The sequence below is a fragment of the Chroicocephalus ridibundus genome, chromosome 1 (assembly GCF_963924245.1).
Source record: "Chroicocephalus ridibundus chromosome 1, bChrRid1.1, whole genome shotgun sequence".
NCBI classification, from domain to species: domain Eukaryota; kingdom Metazoa; phylum Chordata; class Aves; order Charadriiformes; family Laridae; genus Chroicocephalus; species Chroicocephalus ridibundus.
In genome coordinates, this window is record NC_086284.1 from 43,966,421 (window position 1) to 43,991,387 (window position 24,967).

A 24,967-nucleotide genomic window follows, 5' to 3' on the forward strand; every position below is an offset into this window, starting at 1 on the left:
CTTTGCCAAGAATCCTTTAGAAAGGGACTGTGTATTGCTATTTAGATGAGCAAAGTACTCACAGGTAATTCAGCTGTTTTTTAAAAAGCAAGAATACAATACATAATGCATTGCAAAGTGAGCAGTCCTCATTCACTCTACAGACCATCAACATCACTTAGTTATTGCTCAGACTGTGAAGATCTATCACTATTAAAATGACAAAAATAAATTTAAATACTTAAGATGCTTTCCGTAAGTAAAGGGTTGGAGAATTTTTTCAAAGCCTAACATTCATATGGATGAAAAAGAAGCTTTAATTAAACTGATTAGCCAGGCTGCTGCTGTCAGCTAAAAAAAAAAAAAAAGAAAAAGCCCAAAGTTTTCCATGCCCAATATCAGCTGGTAGAGAAAAGAGAAATTTTCACTTTTTTTAAAACCTAGACCAAGCATGAGAAATAGTTTACTTGTTAGTTTAACTCTCTTGAAGTACTGAACCTAGCTGAAAAAATTTGTCTGACAAAGAGCAACAATTCTTTGGCAAAGGCTGTGATAGTACCATAAAATCTTCCATAAATTAGCTTAAAAGCTTATAATTTTCTTCCTGTTTTGTTACTTTAGAACTTACTGTCTAGTAATTAACATCCAACTTCCGTGAAAAAGATCTCCCTAACACTTGTAACTCTTGAAAGAGCAGCTTTTATAAAGTAATGTACGAAATAACATACTTTCCCTCAAACAAGTGGAGTCGACCATGAAGCATTGCATATATATTGTTCTTAGAGATTTAAATAAAACAGTACATCAGGGTTCTTCACTTCGTAATTAATATCTAATGAAATAAAACATTAGAAGTGACATCTTTTGCTAAAACATTGCACTCTAGTACTTAAACAAAAAAATACATCCCAAAACTGAGCTAAGCGCATATTTACTCTCATATGGTAAAATCCACATCAGTGTGGTCTAACTATTCTCCACTGCCTTAATAGGAATTTATATATATCTTATAGGCACCCAAATTCCTAGTATCTGGAGCTGAACAGAACCGAACAGAATAGAATAGGATATTTCAGTTCGAAGGGACCTACAAAGATCATCCAGTCCAACCGTGAATCCCGCTTATTATTGTGTTTGCTTTAAATTACTGGCCCGAACTGTGTATGATGGCTTTTTTTCATTCAAAATTTCCTTCAAAAGTCTTGTGTTACTGAATTAATGTATAAACACACCATTCTCTGTCATTAAAGAGGAGATAGATAAGATAGATATCTAGATTTGTGTATCTATAGCAATTTTATAGTACACTAATAGAGATTCAATGAAGTTTATTCAGAATATTTTACACTAAAAAATGAAAGCAATTCCCTTATAGAATCATAGAATCATAGAATCATAGGGTTGGAAGGGACCTCTGGAGATCATCTAGTCCAACCCCCCTGCCAGAGCAGGGTCACCTAGAGCAGGTTACACAGGAACACGTCCAGGTGGGTTTGGAATGTCTCCAGAGTTGGAGACTCCACCACCTCTCTGGGCAGCCTGTTCCAGTGCTCTGCCACCCTCAGGGTAAAGAAGTTCCTCCTCATGTTTAGGTGGAACTTCCTATGTTCCAGTTTGTGCCCATTATCTCTGAAATTCCTATACTGAGGCTAAAATAGCCTACTATTAAGGCTAAAAAGTCAAATACCCAGTAGGTAGTTAGAAAGTACGGTTTTAAATTTAACGTCTGATACTGGAGACTCCAGTCCAGGAAATTTTCTTCTTCTGATGTAGCTTAAAGCAAGTGCAGCAGAGTGCTTAGTTTTGGGGAAAGAGGCCTATATTATAAAGAAAACAACTTTTTACTGCAATCTTGTCATTTGAATAGTTGAACAAATGTAATTAAATGTATCATAAGGTGCAACTACATTTAAATTGCATTCATTACTTTAACCTTTAAAACAATTGGAAGTTCTGAACTTCCACAAGGATTTTTTTGGTATTAATTTCAGAGAGACTCTCTTTGAAAAACACAGATAGTGGACAGATACTACAGTCCCTTATTTCACACAAAAAAACCCAGCATGGAAAGCAAAAGACTAGACTGGAGTTCTGCACAGGAAAGGAACTGCGCATCTAAATAGACCACGGCTCCTCCTTACTGCAGAACTTTAGGAATCAAAGCAGTGAACCCTGGTTCTTCTCTGATTACTGCCCCTGAAAGTGGAGGACAGACAGCATCTGCCAGACTCATTTTCTGAGAAGCCCACATGGTGCTCAAAAGGAGATTGTTATTTTCCTTGGCTTACTGGGTTGGAGTCCAGAGCAAGTGCGAAACAAGACTAACAAGAGGATGCCTGGAGAAAGGTACTATTCAGTAGGCCCAGCTGTGCACATGAATTGCTCTGATGGGCAATAGCTAACTGCTCGCTTGTCTGAGTAAAGATAAGAGAAAAGGCCTTATTATAACCTTCAGCTGAGCAATTCTCTTTTCCCCCTGTCAGACGCTACTCCGCAGTTCTAGTTCACTACAGGCATTACTTCAACTTCACACCAGTGTGACAAAATTGAAAAGAATGGAAACACGCTTGCATAAATTTGCAGTAACGCACTTCTTACAAGCCCTGCAGGAGTTTTGCCCATTGAATTCAGCGACAGCAGGACCCAAAATACCTATCATAAAATTATATGTTTATTTTATTTATTTCAGTGGATCTCATATCTTACCACCCATGGTTTGTCAGGTACCCAAATCTCCCACAAGTACTTCGGCATATCTCCAAAATTCAGTGCCTAAAAAGCAATAATATTTAAATAAAAAAGACGTGTCACTCTTACTACAGATCTTCAGATAACCCACCTCCCCAGTGGCCCAGTATTGGTAATATAGAAAGCAAAATGTAAGCAAATTTCCGTTGAAGATAGATAAATAATTTTTTATGAGGGTTCACAAACTTCAGAGGCCATAACTTAGTGTTACTAAACATATGCGTGGTAACATTTAAAATGCTACCTCAAACATCAGTTTGGTTTCTGAAGGCTGATTGTATAACACTTTGCCGCAGCCAGGCAACAGGCTTTCAGATGGGTTTTTATTGTTCTGTTTAGTGAACTACCAACTGAAATTGCTGTCTCATAGTAAGAAGAAACTTTTTTTTTTTCATTTAATGCACTATTAAGCTTTTTATTAAGATATTATTAATCAACCCTGAGACTCTAAAAAGCAAAACCAGCAAATCTTTAAAACTGCAATTAAAGCTGTGTTTAATGTGGGAGCATTAATGGATGTTCATGCTCTGTTACTAACTGCTGAATATAAATAGCGCTATGTACTTCAGGTTCCCTCCTGAGCATAATACTCACACACCCCCAAAATATCATGTCTCCTAGGGCTTGAATCATAAGGACTCTGTGCGTACGTGACTGTGTCGAGGGAAAGTTCAGTAGGTTACCAAGTTTGCAGAACCTTCAAAACTGCCCGTTCCTAGAGGAACTGAATTTGTTCTCCAACCCCACAGCAGAATAGTACCACAATAATTCTGAACAATCTAAGACAGAGCATGCATTTGGAAGGACAGTCAGAAACTCGGGTATCAACCGAGCACCAGGCCTTTGTACTGTTCTATTTTATTTGAGAAAAGAAAGCTTCCCAGAGAGAGAACATTACATTAAGAGTAATGTTTGTGGAAAGTTGGACAATTTCAAATCCATTCTCTGTAGAGTAATAAGCCGAAGTCGCAAAGAAGCATTCTGTGCGCCATATTCAGAAAGGACATTGGTATTCTGTACAGAATGGTTTATCCCCTCCTTTACCATTTTATAGTGAGCAAAATCCTCAGAAAACTTTACATCAAATATTACTTTTACTCGCAATGGAAAACACACGTCTCTTCCAAAGTACTCCCGATAGGTACCTCAGATATCTCACACAAGTTCTGTGTTCTTGGAGAATTATATCACAGTTCTGAAAGCTTTCTAAAGAAATCCCCTTGAAAGCAGAAAGTCATCTTAAGTATTTTGTCTACCAAAAATATTCTCCTCTGATGTCTGAAGTCACGTTTCCAACTAACTTCGGGAAGTCCCTTCCTTGTCGTCTAAAATTTCATTTGAAAAAAAAAAAACAAAACCAAAACAACAACCAAACCAAAATACTTTACACAAACAGAATTGTTATTTGGTCTTATACTCTGAATGAAAAGGCACTTACATAATCCATGGAGACTAATAAGTATAGCTTAACAGAAAGGTAAAAGCCACTGAGAATGCCTCATTTTAAAGTCTGCCTGTATCTCCTCTGATATTTTACATATGATTGTTTTCCTCATTTACATGAGTACAAATGAAGAGCAATTCACCCAAAGGCAATAGAATTAAACTGGTAAAAAAGCAAAGGAGGAGTCCCTGTGGATCAAGCTCTCTTTTTAGAATGTATATTGCACAGTTTTATACACTTTGATAAAGTGACGAGTTTTTGAAGGCAGACTCCATGTTACCAAATGCCTTCTTACTTGTTAGAAAGTCACCTTTACAGCAATAAGTCACCTTTGCAGAAATAATAAGTATTGTTTCCTGAAAATAATTGGAAAGGAATCACAAGAGTAATTTCAATAACAACAAATAATGAATGTTTCCCCCATCTCCTTTGCTAGTTGAAAGCTAAGGGAGACCATCAAAATAAAACAGGAATGAGTAGGAATAAAGTCTCATTCATATAACAATTGCAGATTGAAAAGACAAATTCATGGCATCATTAAATATGATGCCTTTTTTCAACATAGCTACTTTCTCAGAAAGCAGAGTACTGCTACATCAGAAGTGAAATATGTCTTTCTCACTTTCCCTTGCTTTTGGGAATGGTTAAGATCATTTTGTATTGCAGAGACAGCAAAGAGAACCAGGGAAGCAACAGCTTTGCAACAGCTCCTCTGGCTTCCCATCCTTCTACAGTTTCCCTGTGCCCACCAGCACATGGTAGAAAGTTGTAAAGAAAGTGGCTCCTGCTCTCAGTCTTATAACCAATGGCAATTCCAACTGGAATTAAACTTGAAGAGACCATACTCTTCACTCAAATAAATTACACCTAGAGGCTGAGGGAAAAAAGTTTTTGGCGGGGTGGGAGGCAGAAAAAAAAAAGTAGCCGTAAAGAACGAGTAACATGAAACATTATTTTAAGTATTACAAAGAATGGTTTGAAGTTCTATCAGGAGATAAGTCCCTTGTCCCTGAGGTCAGGGTAGAAAGTACTCCCATCAGTTGATGACCTACATTTATGATTTCTGAAATGGCTCATGGCTGACACAAATTCAATATTCAGGGCTGGATTCAAGAGGTCTTAAGTATATATAGCTTCTTCCCTAAAAGGTGTTTGAAAGTCAACGTAATTTCAGGTACCACAGAGCATGCAAGATTTGTTTCTGTAAAACTTAGTGCAGTTTTATCTTTTTGTTTTCCAATTGTTCCTCTATTTCATGAGCTGACATCGGCAAAATCCTTCAACCAAAATGCATACTGGCTTTTTGTTTCATTTATCATCCAACATTTACAAACAAAAATGTTGGGGGAATATCTTGAGCTAAACAGTTTGGATGGAGGAGGGAAATGACAAAGTCAGCATCATAGATGAGATTGCAATCCAACAGCAAGGAAGATAACATAGAAAAAACTTGCCAATTGCTTTTTCCCAATAAAATGAACAGATAGAACCACAGACCTCTAAGAGTAATGAAAACAACCTACTGTGTCATCATTTTATGCAAGAAAGGGAGAGAGGAGATTAGCCTAAAACTCCTACAATAATATGGATTTTTTCAGCTGACAAAAGCAATACTATATAAAATCTTTTCTGTGCTTTATTTCTAATTACCTTCTATCCTTTAATGAACAAGAAAGCACTTGATCTTGAAAGTCCTTGTGCAGTCAAAACTCCCACTAAAATTAATGGGACGTTTTTTCCAGCCTAAGAGCTCTGAGATCAGTCCTCAAACTTAGCTCTTTCTGAGCTTCTTCCATTAATCAAACTTCTTAGGTTTTTTTTCCTCTCCTTTTCCACTGGGATCATGTATTAAAAAAAAACCAGACACCAGAAATCATAACCTTGCCTGAAGAAGAAAGCCTGCTGTAATTTGTTATCCTCAAAAGTTTAGCTCAATTTCACCAGTAAAACCCCGCTTCTGAAGAACATTGTTTACCTGGGCACCGAATATTTGACTTTGGCCTCTTCAAACAGTTCGTACAGATGTTGTCACACAGTGCCTGTGGATGTTAGGCTGTCTGAATCACATAACTGAAATACATGTACACAAACTTTCTGATGAGGCAAACCTCCCTGAAACTAATGGACAATAACTTAAGGGATGCTGATCAGCCTTGTCTCTCACCCCCAACAAATACAGTTAAGGGACTGAGGTTTGATGCCCATTTCTTCCACCTACCCTCACACAACCTGCAATATCTGTCTGACATTTCAGTGCCTAAAAGAAATAAAATACAATCCTTATTTGTATGCCTCAATAAGTCACTTTGATTTGCAGACTGTTGGTCACTCATTTCAGGAAAAATTACAATTCTTATACAGTTTTAAAAAAAGCCAACAACACAACAAAACTTAGCAAGAAATTTCTGTATTCAAAAGAATTTACTGTCTTTTTGGCTGTAATACAGTGGCATCATTACCCCACCATAATCCGCAGTTGTCTCCCACTAAAATAGTATAGGAGGCTCTTGCACAGAAATAAAAATAAAATACATGGTAACCTGTCAAATCAGGTAGTACTAACAATGTCCTAAGAAAAACTACGAGACTTGTTTATGGCTGATCATTAATAGGCCTTAGCAAGGATAATTTCCTTTGTTCATTTTTACACTTCAACAGCACAGTAGCATATATATATATATATACACACTAGAGAACTGATAGGACAGCACAGCATTTAATTGCTCATTTAGAGAGCCCGTGAAAGGCTGCACTGCACCAGCATACAGTCTGGAAATGACACAGTTCTGCATGGGTTCTTCCACAGGATTATACCTTTCTGTGAAGATTCTGTAACGCTGCCTTCATTTATGAAGAATTCAAGCATAATGAACTACCGATCTTTTAATTACAGTGAAGAAATAAAAGATCCAGCAGATGACAGAAAGAAGAAATAAGGATGATGGACTGATTTGCACTTTGACACATTAATACACATACACACACAAAATGCCTCCACAATGAACATTCAATTGGCACCAGATAAGTCCTTGCCAACGCACTGAGTTCTCTTCATTGCCAGGTGGCATGGTTTAAATTGACTCCAGCATTCTTTTGCCTGCAGCTTGCCTTTATTTTTTAATGCTGTAATTTATAAGGCATGAAAACACACAGAAAAATATTAAATAAATAATACCTACTAGTGATGGTTGCTCATCATGGAAGAGAAAAACAACAGAAAGTAAAAGCAACAACTACATCAGTTACAGCAATTTTGCTTGTTTTCAAAAAAAAACCAAAAAACCCAACGTAGGCGCAATCACTTCCTAAAGAATGAAGTAAAACCTTAAAAAGCAAATTGTAATTTATCAAAAAGAATGAAGTAAGAATATAAAGTCAGAGTTAGAACTGAAAAGTTCACAAAACATGCAATTATTTTCCTGTGTGAGCAGTTAAGTATGTTTTTTTAGAAAGACAAATGAACATTTTGTTAGATAAAGAAACCAAGTACATTTTTCACTGCTTTAAAAAAAACAAAATGAAACAAAACAAAAAAAAACCCCAACCAACAAAAGAAAAACTTGCTCCAGAATCTACCTGTACTGGTGTTAGCAGTGAATAGAGAACACAGGAAAATCTAGTAAGAGAAATGTCTTGGAGATCACAGGGAAATTCTACTCCATTAGAAGAAAGCAAAAAGAGACTTCATAATTCATTTTCAGTTCTCAAAGCATGTGCATTCCCCCATGCAACCTCTGTACTTTCAACATAACACTCTATGCTATCAAAATTTTACTGTTAGAGTCATGTCTTTTAGTCACCATTGCCTCACAGACCTATATTCGCTGCCTTTGTCCCAGAGTTAAATAAATCTCTGGTACTTGACTAGTAACTGGTAAAATGAGATGTAGAAAGGAACTAACACTGCAGAGACAGTGCAAACATAACAGCAAGTTCACCTTTCATATTCTAGAGTGAATTCATTGCCCTCATCTATTTATTGTCTAATATTGCCTAATTAATGCTCAGCTCCTGATGTGAGTCCATTTGACAGGTATAAAACTTTATCACATGTGAGGTACTGAATATATAATGTCAACAGAAGATATTCCTTATTTTGAGCACGGACACCTAGCTGCAATCCACACGTACAGACAACATAATCCAATAATTAACTAAAAACCTCTCGGCATTGCTAGTACAGTGCAATTCTTTATGGCCGAAATGGGTCTGGAGCGACTCTTCATTATGACAGTTTATAACTTGTTTCAGCCATAAAAGATTATATTATCAACCTGCAAATAGCAAATTATTGTGGGTTTTTGCTTCTTCAGTGTTGCCTAAAATTATGATCTGTGAAGTCTTCCATCCTCATCCCAAGGCCAAAGGAAAGACATGGTCATATAAGACAAAGAATAATGTGTGGTTCTGGAGAAACAGATGACCGCTATTTAGGCCTGCGTGGATTACTCCTAAGTGAAATAAATTGGTGGTTTCAATTTAGCTCAAAGTATATGTGAATTATCTATGAAAAACCACAAGTAGACTACTTATTGGTAACTCTAAGGTCAAAAAGTCCAAAGATTCAAACCACTACCTGACCACAGTGACTGGCTCTTTGCACTGCTTTACATTGCACTACACCTATTCTGTGGATACACTCTGACAAAAGTGGATGATAAAGGTCTGTATATCACCTCTCATGGTGGTGAAACTATAGAAGGGTCAATTATATGAAAGCACAGCAACATCCCGGGGACAGACTGTTTCAGTAGCTGCAGCATTAAGTTAGCAAACTATACGCAATGGGAAAAAGAAAAAAAGAGCAAACTTTTATACTCTCCAGATATTTCTAAATGCTAAGTAACAATATGCTAAAAACAAACAAACAAACAAACAAACAAACAAAAGTGAAATAGAATCTCTCTTTAAAAGCAATGAAATATCTCTCTCATTTTCTCTTTGTCTCAGAGGCCGCATATTATGTTGCAAAGGAAAATCCTTTACACCTCAGAGGAGGACTCTAGTCTGTTGGGAAGACTCTTAGTCATGCAAAGCTACATTTTACTAAAATCCCAAAGGTACATGTGATTCAGCTTTGAAATTGGCACTATGATTCAACATACTAATTTTTGCACAATTTAATGCTTCGACTCCAATCCTGTGAATTCTATAAGCTCAAATCCATGCTGGGAATAAACATATACGCTGAGACCTTCTGGTAATGATTTGCACAGGTAGCACAGCAATTCTCTGCTATGTAGTAAACAAATTATGAAGGGATCAGCAGCCTCCTGGTTGAGGAGGAGGGGTACAGTTAATTATGGCTGCCATTCAAAGAAAATAAGTGTAAACTTCTGACAATAGTCAAAAGAAAATCATAAGAAGTTTATTGTGATCAGTTTATTTTTCTCACTATAAAGAATAGTGATAAAGTAATCCTAATGAAGACCATCAGAATATCAAAGAAAGGAATGCTTGAAAGAAACTTCAGAAGTTACCCTGATTACAATGCCTAGGATATGACTGACTGAGCCCACTGTTAGTAACTTTTCCCTTTCACAAACTGAAAAAAATATTTTGTCAAGATTTACATAAAGAACCTACATTGTTACAGACATTCCTATTCAATTATTCATATACCTTGTTTCTAGTAAGTCTAATCTTATTTTCCCTTCTGTCTGAATGTCACAAATTTTATCCCAGTTCTTACACTGATGTTAATATTAGAAGGAAAGGAAGGGGTTGCACTGAGGTTTAACCCATTACATACTTGGTAATACAATTAACACAGTTGCCTGCCTAATCAGTCAAAGGATGATTCATACCCTAAGATATCTTAACTGATCTGTATTGATCCCATTGTCTTCCCTTATCTCTGTATTAAGAAAAAAAGAAATGACACCTTCCCTAATATGCTCCTTCATAAACAGGACTACCTTTTAAAGCAAACAATATAGTCTTCGATCTCTTTAAGTTTTTTCTAAGTCTACAAAAGCCAAGCTTCAAGTGAAAACAGAAGTCAATATATAACGTATTCTATGATTCTGTGATTCTGTGAAATGTTGTATTTGCAGTAATTTGGATAGCAAGCATGCTCCATTCATATTAAAGAAAAAAAAAAAAACAAAATCTTTTTCAACAAGATAATGCCAAACTGAACTCAAAGGTCTAAAATCTTGGCTTGTTATACCATCCCACACTAATCCTGACATTGCCAGCACTTGATTTGTATCAGTGAGTATTACAATATAACGTAATTAGTAATGGTAATATTACCACAAATAGTATAAACAGTCCTGCTCTACTGCCTTTAAATTAGTTTTGTAAGCATGTTAATAACATACCATCAGGCGTCAATACAAATCCTTGACAGCTTCTTGAAAAAAGATTATGCATGTCTAAGCAATTTTCTCATACACAGGTTTTCTTTAGAAAACATGTTGTCACTATTCCATTAGCTCCAAAAGGGAGTGTATGCATAAAAGAATCTCTGCTAAAGAAGTCTGACTGCTAGCCAGGAAAACATATGTTCAATAGTCTGTATTTACTGCTGGCTGGGATGGGGTTGTAGGTACCACAGCATCAAATGAATTTCTTCTTTAAAAGATGACCGGCAGTGCAATGAATGTTTTTCATTTTCAAAGGGGGAACCCTTTGAATGGCACAAACCCTCATTTTGACAGTATTTCAATACAGACTGTTGGAATGAAAACAGAGTAGATTAACAGATGTGTAGGGCAGACATCTTAGGTCTGATCCAAAGTCTCTGAAGTCCAAGAAAACCTGGATGGTGTCCTAAACTAGTCACCTTCCTGAAACCATTAACCATAACACATGCAGAGCTCAAAAAAACCCACCCAAACCAAAATAAAATTCACATATTTTTGCTGCATAACCGACTATAATTTGAGTGCCCACTCCCTACAGTCAAATGCTACATTATTGGCAAAGGTAGAAACTTGGTCTGTAGACAGTTTTTCATCTTGTATTATGCTGATCTGCCCTCTGGAAGTGCCATTCCTTTTAGTGGAGATGGAGCCTAACGTAGGTGTTAGAACTTCAATGTCTATCATTTTGCTGTCGAAAAGTTCGGCAAGAGGAATCTTATCATCACTGTTCGGAGACATTTTCCATACCGTCAGACACTTGGCTGATTTGATTCACTTTCCATTTTGTACGGAACTATTAGCTTGATAAGACATTCAGAATACCAATAGGTATCCTTAACACTATAATATGATGCATACGAGGTTAGAGAAAAGTCTGTTTTGTCAGGTTAAATTATATAGAGATGGAAAACACATTCTTCTCTAATCTCATTTTTTTTTAGAAACAGTGGAACCATTTTAACTCAGTATTCTTCAGAAGTTTTTATGCCTACAGTCGATATCTTTCATGGAACATTTCAGACAATTTTTTACAGTTTGGTTACTGCAAGCAAAGATATAATGGAAGTATGGGTTTATGTTTGGTTGGGGTTTTTTTGGCAGGGGGTGTTGGGTAGTTATCGTTGTGGTGGTTTCTGGGTTTTTTTTGGAAAGCACACACAATCTTAACTATGGCTATTATCAATAGAAATTCACATTCACAGGCACACTCACACAGCTTCTCTGAAGGAAATGTCATGTTACGTGACTATATTAGAGTATTTTCTATCTTTCACTTATCAATACTTTCACAGTCATTTTACTGAAATCATAATCTTGAGTAACGAAACTCACCACTTCTGACTTTTAAATTTTACCTCTCGTTTGGGAAATCAAGAAAAAGGAAAAGAAGCGTGAGTCATCCTAAACAGAAACCTTCCCTTGACCCTCAAATAAAGCTTTCTTGCCCTTACGTAGATGGGTCAGTCATCTGTTTCCACTTCTGGGGCTGAGTTGAAACGTTACTGCTGCTTGCCCTGTTTTGATTTCATTTAACATTTTTACATTTTAAGTGGATGATGTTTAACAATTAGTAATACTATGCTAAAATAAGCAACAATTTTAATTCTTGAATTCAGGGTCATCATGAAGTTATGCCTCCTGTAGTGAGGTATTTCACCTAGAGAAGAGGAAAAAATCCTTCAAGACCCCCACCATCTAAAGATTGCTTAGACTGTGAAAATGAGAGATCTATTACATCTTTCATTTCTATGGCAGCTGGCATGAAAATACAGAGGAACAAGATATGACTCTTCCTTTCTCTCCCTTTGCCTAAGACAATCATATAGAACTAGGACTGACCAGGATGATACCGTTCTGTGACTCAGTTTCAGTTTAGGCAGCCAAGATAAGCCTCTTCATTACTCTTAAGCTACTGACAAAATATAAAAATCATTCACTCGATTAGTCTATTATATTAACAACTTCAAAAAATATCAGTTGTGCAAGTTTTATATTACATTGACTTTTAGTGTCCTATTGCAAATCCAATATTCCCTGATGTGATACAGAATCCTCTGATGTAATATAGCAGCTGATAACACAGCAACATACTTGAAGCTTTTATTAACTCTGAAATCCAACATAACTTTTTCATTATTCTCATAAAATTCGGTATTATCTTAAGAAAATATTATCACACCAATGAATTTAGAAACCATTTTACCATGGTAATTACTTATGTCAGATTTTGCAAAGGTAGATTGCAGTTGGTGCTATGATACAGGGCCTATGTTTAATTACACAGAATTTTCTAAATTCTGAATTTAGGAAAACAAAATAATTTTAAAAATCCTAAACTTAAAATACAAATTATCAGTCTAGTGCCAAGTGAAAATAATTTTATGAAGTCTGAAAAAACTGTGAAAATCATGTTGGAAGTTAAAGACAGGGAAGGCAAATGTATAGGTTAACTTTTGAATTTTGTCTAGTAAGTTTTACTAAAAAGCATTTGCTGCAGTAGTATTGCACAAAGTTCTTCAAATTAATTATATGGATCATTCAACTAATTGTTTTACTCCCCAAACAAATTCTAATCACCAAGTGTATCACAAAGCTTTTTTCCTGGCAGAACTTTTATTCGAAGTGTTATATAAAGCAGGTCACTTTATGTTCTCTGACTTTTATATACATGTATTACTTATTTATTTGTATTGGACAAGTAGGACGAAGAAATCAAACTCCTGGCTTCCATTTGATTGGGGACTGGAGGAAAACTTCAACAGTTGAAAGCAAAAGACTATATTTTCAGCCACATTAAGTTGCCCGAGACTTTAAAATCCTCTGTGGAGGTTAGGCACTAAAGAGGAAGACCCTGTCACCGTTCAAATTTCCTAGCGTGGTTTTCAAGCCAACATCATTTATTTACTGCTTCAGCATTAAATTACATAATCTATAGTAAGTAGTATGGTCCTAATTACAACAGAATCAGTGAGACTTTTTCAGAATTGCAGAAATTAGCAGAACTGCCTAGCTTTCAGGTCCAGGCATGTACAATGTAACTGGGTGCCATGACTAAGACAACCCTCAACCATCAACTAAGACAACCATCAAGTTTCTGCCTGACAGACAGTAACCCCAACTAGAAGGAAAAAAATAAAAAAATAAAATAAACAAGCAAAAACCAACCCCAAAACCCAAACAACCATAAATATTTGAATGTGCCACGTGACAGGCGGTGTGTTGTTGGATCAGATGACCACCAGAGGAACTGGTTCAGGTCAAGGACCTGCCTGGCTCAGTATCTTGTCTCCAACCATCTTGACAACTTTTGTGAAATGACTCCAGTACGAACTCAAGAACACTCAGTTATCTGGATCTACAGTGCATTTATTCCTTCACAGGTCTAAAATTAACATGAAATTTCTTGTGTGCAGGATTGATCATTCTTATAGAGGAAAAAAAGAACAGGGAAGAACAGTTCTTTATTTCAGAAAAATAGACCCAAAACCAAAATTTACAACAAACAATTCATGCTGGCCCTAGGAAAAGCAAGAGAGAAGCAAGCATCCCTCAAGCTTTCTCCCAGCTTCCGATTATATCCGAAAATCAGCCTGATATGTACAAACCCACAACTTTTCTCAATATTTCATACTTATTCAGGATAATTTTTTCAACAACTAATAGAAGCAAAAAGATGAGTAAAAAGGAATTAGCTAAAGCTGAACTGGCCTATACAGGCACCTGTGAGCCTTTAGGGTGTGATTTTGATTTGTCTGTTTCTAATTCTGTCTTTAATAATAGCTACTGCTAAGCGACTCAAACTGCACTTATTTTGGACTCTTCAGTATTACTCTTTAAGCATCTAGTAACAGAAAAAAAAAAAACACAAACAAACCATGATTTTAAGAAGTCCAGTTGATACAAATAGTAGCAACATATTAATTTAGTATTCTGTCCATACAGTGATATTCTCACTATTAGAGTTAAACAGAAAGATGGTACAGAATGTCTTTATCTCAAAACACTACATTTCCCACTGTCTCCCATGACAACCAGGCTCCTCTGAAAACAAACTGTACCACCAGAAGGCATCAAGAGTAGTAGAAAGAATTTCCACTCTTCCTTCTGTTGACTTCACCAGAAGAATTGAGCTTCAGCATTTTCAAGAACTAAAAGCAAAATCTTAGTTTTCTCTTGCAAATTCCTACACACAAATGAATCAAGAATTGCATCAGCATACATTAATAAATACAAACAAACCTGACTACCTAATTGACTTGTTCTAATAGAAATCTTCAGATATGACTAAAATTGAAAATGCAAGTAACAGGGAAGGATAAAAGGGCAGACACCAACAAGCAGTTGCCTTTTGCTAAACTCCGGAGTTTAGCAAAAATCCACAAATCCCAGCCAAAGCTTTTTTAAGGGAACTTTTTTATCCTGTAAACTTTCATTGAGGTTTATGTGATCTCAGACTGCGCTGCTACTAGGAAGACAGACCTCACTTTCTTCTCTTTTGCTGGGCACTTCCTTTGCAATGTCAGTACTTAAATCACGTAGCACACCAGTTATGTCAGTTCCTTGAACTGACTGAAAACTAGACCTGCCTCCCCAAATTATTATTTTTCCCAGAACAGCCGAACAATCACTAGTGCTGACACAAAAGAGGTGGCAAGAACAGACAGCTGGAGGCAGGGAAAAGAGCGCGACTTGCCTTTTTGGCAGTAGTGTGGTCAAAACTGATGCTGAGAGATCAAAGAGAAAGCTAGAATATTATATGACAGGAGCTGTATCTCATTCCGTATTCTCCTGATCTGGAAGAGCATGCGATGAACATGAATTCCCATTCGAACTAGCTTTATTATACAGCCAGATAAAACCAATGTTTTTTCCACTATCTGGAACAATGATCTGATGATTTATGGAATTGGGAGCTAGGCTATCATTCCACAAGGGGCACATTGAGCAGGATCTTGACTTTTTAAAACTTAGGAAAACAAGTTCTTTAAAAGAAAAAGTAGCCACAGAGCCAGAGGATTTGGTCAGGAGCACCTGCCAAAGTAGTCACTTTGTTGTTCCCTTGGTAGCTATTAGAGAAAAGGTTCATTGGACATCTACCACACTGAAGCCCATAAAAGGTACCTATATTGCATTTAAAGAAGGAAAGAGAGCCAAAACAAAGTGCTCATAGTAAACTATAACTGCTTGCTCTTCGGGTCTACCGGATGACTTCTAATTTCACACTAATGGGAGAGAAATCACAAAAAATAAAATGAAAATATGTCTCCATGAAGAAAATGGATAAGACCTTTAATACTAACCCTGATTCAAACAAAACATGGCAAAGAACCTTCAGGAATAAAAGGTAACGATTTTTCCTGTCAGCGGTCCACTCCTGACAATTATTGGAAGTGTACTTATAGAAAATTTACTTAACTGAAACACTGCAGGTTTAAACTGTTTGCCTTGAATATTTACTGAACAGTATCAGTAACCACTTCTTCAGATAAGTGCCTGGACTTGGAGACATACTGTGGCCTTTCTTTCCAGAAAGCGCAATTTGAAACAAAACAATCTTACAACTGAACTTTCAGGGTAAGTACCTTTCAGTAAGTCTTATAAAACTTCAGATTGCACCTGAAAACAGCAGTCAAAACTATTGATTTAGACCTTCCTTTTATTATTTTTTTTAAACGAAAAACTCAGGTTGTACAATATGAAGGATTATTTAGATGATGACCCAAGATCTGATACTTTTCCAGATGTATTTCAATCTCATGGTTAGTCATTCTCCCTAATTTAGTGTCAGTCTTATTACCTACTAGTAATTATTAAACTGTTGTCTTCAAAAAAGCCATAACGACAAACATTGAATATACCCTAGAAATGTTAATGTATACTCAAATATATCTAAAAAATAAACCATCTAAAGAATGTTTTCACATTTACAGAAATCCACACAGATCTTCTTCCCTCTCAACTAATGTAAGCTTTTGACTTTTCCAAAAGAAGCTGTGAAAATAGCTTGTCAAATGTAGGTCCTCAGAACAGGGATTAGAAAAGGGGAGACAGAATATCAGCAGCAGCCTGTGAAGTTAAATTTATTACCTACAAAACCCATACATCAGCAGTTATGCCTAAACTTTTTGTAAACTATGTATATGTTGCCATTCTAAAAGAAAATTTCCAACTGCTGGAAAAGGCAGTATTTTCAACTACTGAAAAAGGCAGTATGAATGTAAATAAAGTCCCTGTTTTATTTTTAAATCCAACATACTGCTTATCTTAAGACATTTCACAGTGTCAAGGTCCTAAAGCATTCACTTCTTACTGAGGTTTGTTTAACCGTGTGAGATCTGAGCTAAATTAAACTCCACCATTTGATGAGCGGCACCAATCTCATCTTAGAGCTTCTGCTGCACAAATGCCCAATTCCCTTGCTCTGATCCCTTCTCTTACTGAAACAGATCCAGTAATCTCTGTCGTACGCTGAAACCAGCCTCAAAGGAGAAAGCGTTTTCTATGGCAGTTTTAGGGAGACTGACACCATTGTTAGACATTACTACACTCTCAGATATTCAATCTCTTCCAAGTCAGTGAATTTGAAAAGACTTCCTTGTAGCACAGGGTTCACCGTTTGATACTTTGCACTTGAATGTATGCCAACTCACCTCTCAGCCCCATTGGTTACTAAAGTAAAAACATCTGTATGGAATTTGTTCATTTTTCTGAAATGGGAAGGTTATTTCTTAGAGTCTAACAACCTTCCCACATTGATACGGCAGGAAGGTCTAGCATTCCTTTCAATTAAAATGCTGCGGTTTTCAAACCGAGTGAGAAATTTGATAATGTAGACAGCACATGTAAAGCCCGTGGCTTGCAAATGACTGAGAACTTGCAATCCATCATCTAAAACAAAACCCATAAGAACTGTCCTAGCATGAAAGATATCTTTCCCAGAACTATTATCCATTGGCATCCTGCACCATTTCACACTGCTACACCGAGAAAATATGAAAGTATTCCCAAACTGTTCAGAGAATACAAATGCATTTGGTCTTTGATTAATTGCATTAAAACCACAAATGTGAAACCTCCACACAGAGAAATGGGTGAATAGGACACTTTTTTCCTCTTTTATTTTTGTCTTGTTATAAAAATGTCCCAGTTTTCACTTTTTGGGAAAGATGCCAGCAATGCTGAAATACACTGAAATACACTGAAAATGTCCAAGTGTTTGCCAGAATGAAAGTTTTGCCATGACTGGCAAGGGCTCCTATAAAGGAAATTTCAGGGGGGGTGTGCAGGGAGGAAGTGAAGGAAGGATGAAACTATGAGATTTTCAGGGTGATTTTTTTATTGATAGTACTATGCAATAAATTTCTTCTAATAGTTTTGGGTTCTAACCTTTCCCATGTCCCCAGTATATCAATTCTGTTTGTGACCCCGTGAAATTTACCTCGTTTTCAGGTTTTAGTTTCTCTTCATATTATGTTCTGTCTCTTCAGACATCTTGGAAATCTGCTTATTGCACCTATGCTAGACACACAAAATCTTACTGCCTTGCCTTGCAAATCAATCAATTATGTGTTGCTAGCAGTAAGAAGAGCAACCCAGAGTTGAGTAACATCTCATCCAAAATCATCACATTGAGTTTGATCTGTGCACACTGGATTATTGAACTATAACAATTGACTAAGAGAATTTAAGAAGATATTAACACCTGTGACTATTTAATTAAATTTGTATGGATGGCATTCATCTGGTTTCTGGCCATACCTATACTGTGGGCCACTTGCAACCAGAAGAGTCCGGTAGTCTGTCTATACTGTCAGTTAAAGAGAAGCAAGCACCTACCACAGATGAGATGGTAAAAGTCCTGACGGTAAAAGTCTTCCCCGCGCCCTCCCCCCAACTATAAATGCAGATGTCTACTTCAACAGAAATCTGAGGCAAAAAAACTACAGGTTTGAGAGTGTTTACAAAATTCCTCATTGCAAACCATAAAAAAATATGCAAAGCCATTGTAAAGAGACAACTTACCAGAAACTACCAACTGTGCTAATCAAATTTTACATATGATAATGTAATGCTTGGTAATCTACACTTTGGGCAACATCATTGAAAGGGTTTAAAGTTCAGATGTGAAAGTTTCTTAAATCATACTTTTCTGAGAAATGTTAAGAATTAAAAGTGTACTTTTTAAATGTGCTGCTTTAAGTTTGCATATCTGTGAGGCAAAAGATGTAATTTGTAACATATGTATCCTAGCAAATTATTAATTGTAATGGGGTAGGGGAAAGAGTACACACTGCAGACTACTTCAGACTAACCAACACCGCCTGTCATTTGACTAAATGAGAAAATAATACGAAAAAAATAGGAAACTGTAAAAGTTGAGTTTTCAGGAAATATATATGATTTGAGAACAATGACCTAATAGTCCAAGCCATTTGATCTATTATTTTGAATTATTGCAGAACTTCAAGGTCTCAGCCTAGACTGAAGTTTCAATGCTACAAGCCAGGTGAGAACCGACAACAGCCTTATGGGGAGAGGAGGAAAGAAAGAAAGACAAAAGAAAAGTAGTGTAATGGAAGGAAAACCTACACACGAAGAAATCACACAAATTACATTATTTTTACATGCAAAACTATTGCAGAACCATTTTCTTGAATCCAGAACATTAGCCACAATATCATTCAAGAAAACAATTTTATTGTGAAAATGAATTGCTGAGATCAATTTGCCTAAATACAAGGAAAAAAAACCAAAACAGTTGTAACAAATTCAAAAGAAGGGGAACTTGTGACATAATTAATGGGCAAGATGTATTGTTCACACTGAAAGAAAAACTTACAAAAGCTTACGGACAATATTGACAAGTTGGATGTATCCAAATCCATAAGACCTGATAGGATTCTCCTGAGAGTGCTGCAAGGGCTGGCTCATGTGACTCTAGTCCACTGTCTATAACTTGCACGGCAATTAGATGAGGTGCCTGATGGCTGTAAAAATGCTATCATTATACTCCATCCTTAACAAGGCAAGAAAAATGACACAGAGAATAATAATATGAGGCTCAGCTAGGTCCCTGACTGTAGAAATATCATGGGATATGTCTCCCTGGAATGCTTTTTCAACCACATCAGGACAAGAAAGTAATCAGGAATAGGCAACACAGGTTTACCAATAGTAAGTCATGCTTGACCAACCTGATACCTCTGTTGAAATGCTTGGCTGCAAAGAGAATTGGATATAACCTACCTTGATGTTAGTAAGCCTGTAGAAATTACATCCCACACTTTCTTCGTATGAAAGCTGAAGAGGCATGGGCTAGAAAAAAGGATTGTTAGGTGGGATGAAAGTTGGTTGCATTGCCATGAAACCAAAGGCTGAGCATCTCGGTAACAGCTGGTAATGAGCAGACTATCACAGTGGCTGATATGTGGTCTCATATTATTCACTAACTTAATTTACAGAGTGGACAATGACACAGACGCACCCTCAACACGTTTGAAGATGGCAGTAATGTTGGGCAAGTGCTTGACAGAACAAATGGAAGAGACTCAATCCAGAAGAACCTGGATAAACTTGAAGGATGGGACCAACAGAAAACTTAAGAGACTCAATAAAGAAAACCATAAAGTTCTAAGAAATAACCCCATGCAGACTGGAAAGTAATTGGCTGAATAACAGCCCTGCGAAAAGGGGTCTGAAGTTTATGGCTGATGTCAGGTGGAATGTGCATCTCATGGCAAATAAGGCAAGCTGCATACATTAGGAGCACTATAGCTACAAGTTACTGTCCCTCTTTACTCAGTATTGTTGAGACTGCATCAGGAGGGATGCTGAAAAATGCAGGGGACTGCAGCAGGTAATATCAAGACTCATGTGTTATTATTACTATGTTACTATTATTATTATTACATTTATATAATATTACTATCACTACATTTTTTCAAAAGGTGATTATTCAGAAAGCATAAAAATGGGTATTGAATCTTCAGTCACTGCTGTAAGATAGATAGATGATAACCATATTTTAAGTCATGTTCCAGGGCCAAGAAAAATGCTTGTTGTGTCTATATGGCCTCTCTCAACATCTAACAACACTATCAGTATTTTGCAATACTATTTTAGCAACTCTGGGACGTGGATGCATAAGGATAGATAGATGGTAACTGAAAATACCACATAACCATACCGACAAAAGGCTTGTAGTTCATATACCATAATTTGCATCTCTACAGGATTTTTTGGGTAGGGGGAGATTGAAGGCAAGGGGATGCAGAAGGGAAGCAGAATTATTAATAAATCGACGAAGACTGACAGCAACTGTTTTAGGATTTATGACATAAAAATATTTATTTTGATTCAGAAATGAGTTTCGCATAGACAAAAAGAGAGAGAGAGGCCAACATTTTCCAAATTTTCAGATGAAATATGGATGGTTGACAGCCTACAAGATGATGATTTGGTTTGTCACCACCCATTGTACTTTGTTTCCATAAGTTCATATTTCTTTTTCACAACTCAAAGCACTTCCATTGGAAATGAACAAGAGCAGCATTTTGAGAGTGGCAAAAGAGCTTAATTTGTCTAATGCTGTATCATTCCATGAAATAACACTTCCTTATAACTCATCAAATGACACTGATGAGAGTAGCAATGAGCAGAAGGACAAACTAGCAACGATATTTGCGAGGTAGCTTTAAGTATTTAAAAATGTCATATGGAAAATTATATCACTATAAAGCAATACAAACAGGGGAAACGGAAATTGTCCTCAAAAATCTCATTCAAGTTGTTTATTTAAAAATGCATACTTATTAGATGGGTAACATCAGTAACACAGAACAAAAGGTGTTGCTAAGAAAATAGAAGGAAACATAAGATAATCATGATAAATTCATGCAATTGCAGATACATTTATATGCCTTGGTTTGAAGATTATTCAGTCCAAATAAATCAGTTCTGAGACAAAAGGCACAGCAGAGGCGTGTGGAAATTGAAAATATGCTTTGGATTTCACAACATCAGGAGGTGTACTATCCATGATGGGCATGAGATGATTTCTCAGGGAGTTTTGGCATACCAGAACAGAATTCCTCCTCTGTGCTTAACTTGAAGAACTGACAATGGGACAACAAGCACAGCTGCCTATAAAAAGCTTTCGATCTCTGAAAGTCACACAGAAGAGCATCACTTATGACAGCAATAGACTTGGAATATTTGTAGGAATTGCGAAACTACTGAACTGTCGCATAATGCTGTCATGCAACTGATTTAATTTGCCTTTGTGAAAATTACAGAAATAACAGAAAAGAGAAATAAATGCTGGGCCAGTATACTAATAAAGCAAAAACGAAGAAATGAGAACAGGAAAATTTAGGAAGAGGTTGAATGAATAATAAAGATCATGATAGCTTAAGGCAAACAGGGTTTTCACATCTTAGAACATGAAACTATTTTCTTAAATAGTGTAATAGTGTAATTTATTTTCTTAAATATTCTTGAAGAAAATAATTGTTTTCAGTTTCTTAAAAACTTTCTCGTTAAAAAATAGTACTTTTTTTTTTCTTTTCTATATTTCTAAGAGTAGCTTTATATATGTCAAGAGTTCAAAACAAGATGGGGAAGTCTTGATCTGTGTCCTAATTGAAAAGAATTCCAGTAAAATCAAAGGACATAAGGAATAAAGATCTGATCTGGCTCTGAAACAAGACTAACAAATAAATTATTAGATAGGGTTACATAATTCTTCATTTTGCCCTTGCCACTCTAAATTTAATCACCTTCTATTTGCCTGAAACTTCCACCTATTTTTTCATAAAGTTTTCTTGTCTTGGGTTCTACTGGAAGGAAATTTTCCTTGTTGATGCTTGAAAGAACGGGAGAAAGACACAACTCAAGTATTTTTTAATATGCCATAGGTGAAAGGAAAAACAAAAAACATTTTTATGAAAGAAACAATCTTTTAAATTTTGCTCCCTCTTCTTTTGGGGTGGTTTGTCCGAGAAGCTGAAATCTATTCGTGAGCTAGGATGCTGACAGGTAGCATTTCTGAGCAACCTGATGGTTACTGCTGTTGAATCGATTGAACAGCTAGCAGGAATTAAAATGAAGAAAACAAAAAAAATAAAAAAAGTGCTTTGCATTTGCAATGCAGTTGTGAGGGAATTAGAAGTCAGTGAGATTGCTATTTGCAGAAGTATTCAAAAGCCTATAACTGAAATTCTAACTGCGTATCTAAGGAAAGAAACAGTGTCTGCTAGACACTAAGGGCTAGAATGAATTGCGGGATGTCACCCCCTTGTTTCCCACTCCAGGACACAACAAACTCTGTCAATCGTTTACTTAACTGATATTTATTGACTTTGCCCTTGATAAACCTCCAGTGATGACAAGTCTTGTGTCTCTCCCGGTAATCTATTTTCAGATGATGATGCTTTACTACTATTATAGGACTAAAGTTTTAACATGAGTTTTCAATGCTGCAGTTTAAGCTAGTTACTTCTTGCTGTATCCACCACAGACATAACACAGAGAACAGATTATTCCTTCCGTATTTACAGTAGTCTTTTACATGCTAAACTTCTTGCATAGAGACAAATGTGATGCAGACAGATAGGATCTGATCCAATGTCTGATAAACTCAGTGGACAGACACTCCTCTAATCATTTATTAGAGGTTGCGCCAGATGTCCCTGAGAGCCACGGCTGTACTTTTCCCAGCAGAAAAGGAAGAAGGAGAAAAACTTTTATTGTTATCTTTACTTGTATCAAACACTCAGATACTACAGTGAGGAAAAACAGAAGTTAGATAGGTTCCCTACTTTCTTTCAAGAATAATTTGCACACTTCCAAGAATTGCAATGGCAGCTGCTATGTCCTGAAGTCTTCCCAAAGCAACCTGTAGAAATGTCACCTACGGGAAGCTTTGCAGTATGCATAGGACGAGCTGTACCAATAAAATCTAGTCAAAAAGCTACACTGTATAACAAAAACTGAAGCAAAATTACTAATAAAAACATCGTTTAAAGAAAATGATGAATATTCTACATAAGTATTGACACAGATATGTTTTCTAGTATTTTTTTCTTTAACAATGCATCTTTTTTCTCTTGAGTATAATCAATGATTACATTAATACATTGCAGGTACCATCAGAAAAGCCTGTCTTAGCCATATTTCCAGGCCTAATGTAACAATTAGTTTTTCTCAAACTACAAAATCCAGGTATGCCTTCTAATTTTCCAATTGTCACTGCTTATCAGTCCTTATTACCTCACGGGCAAACAGGTTTTATTTTTAACTGTAAGAATAGGAATCAAAAATACCAGATAGAGGATCAGGATAAATTTCCTTATAAAGGATGAGAAGGAGAAAAAGGAGAAGCTGTAAACACTTATTACAAACTTCTTTAGGATCTTGAAGTATTCTCCCCACTTACTCCCCGTATGGCTACATGACCAATGAGTTGCTTCTATAATTATCATCACTACCTGTTTCTTGTCCCCTAGATTCTTGTACAACAAGCTTCCGAAAGACCTTATACAGCTTAGTGGAGGAGCAATGTATTGAGTTTTCATGTTTTCCTGAGTCACATAAGGATATTGGACATGCTGGCTTTAACAGTCAACATATTGGTGGGTGTGGTGGTCTTCTCCAGCAGACCACTCAGTATTAACTACCATACAAAACTTAAAGGATATACTTGTTTAAAATCACATTTCCAATGATGGACTGTACTATAGCACTATGTAAGAACAGAATTCATTATTAATACAATTAGAATCTCCCTCAGCTATCTAGAGTCTTTGCTTCTGAAACTAATTAGCCTCTAACCAGCCCCAGGGTTGTCATGCCTTGAGAGTTCTCAAATATGCACCTTTCTTTCTCCTATCATTAAAGATGCTATTACAGTTACCCAGAGTACTGCTCAGAAAGACCAGCCCTTTTCCAGATTAAACCAAAATGATCACCTGCTTTCTGTGTTTCACAGTTCTATGTTCCTTTTTTCTCTGTCACTGGTTTCTGGAATATCACCTTGGAAGGCAGTGGTTTCAGTTCTGTCCCGGTCCTGATCCTCAAGAACTTTTGATTAAAAATGTTATTCTATACTCCGGTATACTTCTGGTTTTTGCCATTTACCCATGAAACCCATCTGAAATTGGTGGAATTTTATTGACTATATTATTAGAAATATCAAATCTACAACCTTTTATTTTGGATTTATACCTTTTATTTCTCTATCAGTATTCTATAAAGACCAAATGTCTGGTAATGAGGTCTTCAACTGAAAAATACTCCTCTGGGATATGCTATTAGTTTTAGAAGGAAATCTTCTGGAGGCTGTCACAAAACCTAATGAGGTTCGTCCATTGTTACCCTTGCTCGTGTTGTAACTTTGTTTTCCCATTTTCAGTAGGTACAGAAGACA

At 36.4% G+C, this 24,967-nt stretch overlaps 1 protein-coding gene across 4 annotated transcripts in view; it reads right to left on the reverse strand.

Moving 5' to 3' along the window:
- The window catches only part of PCDH9 (protocadherin 9), a 704,561-nt gene that overhangs the window by 399,611 nt on the left and 279,983 nt on the right, over window positions 1–24,967 (reverse strand). For 2 of the 4 annotated variants that reach the window (XM_063335345.1, XM_063335325.1), the window contains exon 3: window positions 2,686–2,751. The exons of the other annotated variants lie outside the window; for them this stretch is intronic. In XM_063335345.1, coding sequence (XP_063191415.1) covers window positions 2,686–2,751 — 66 coding nt within the window. The remainder of the gene's footprint in view (window positions 1–2,685; window positions 2,752–24,967) is intronic. 4 annotated transcript variants of the gene reach the window in all.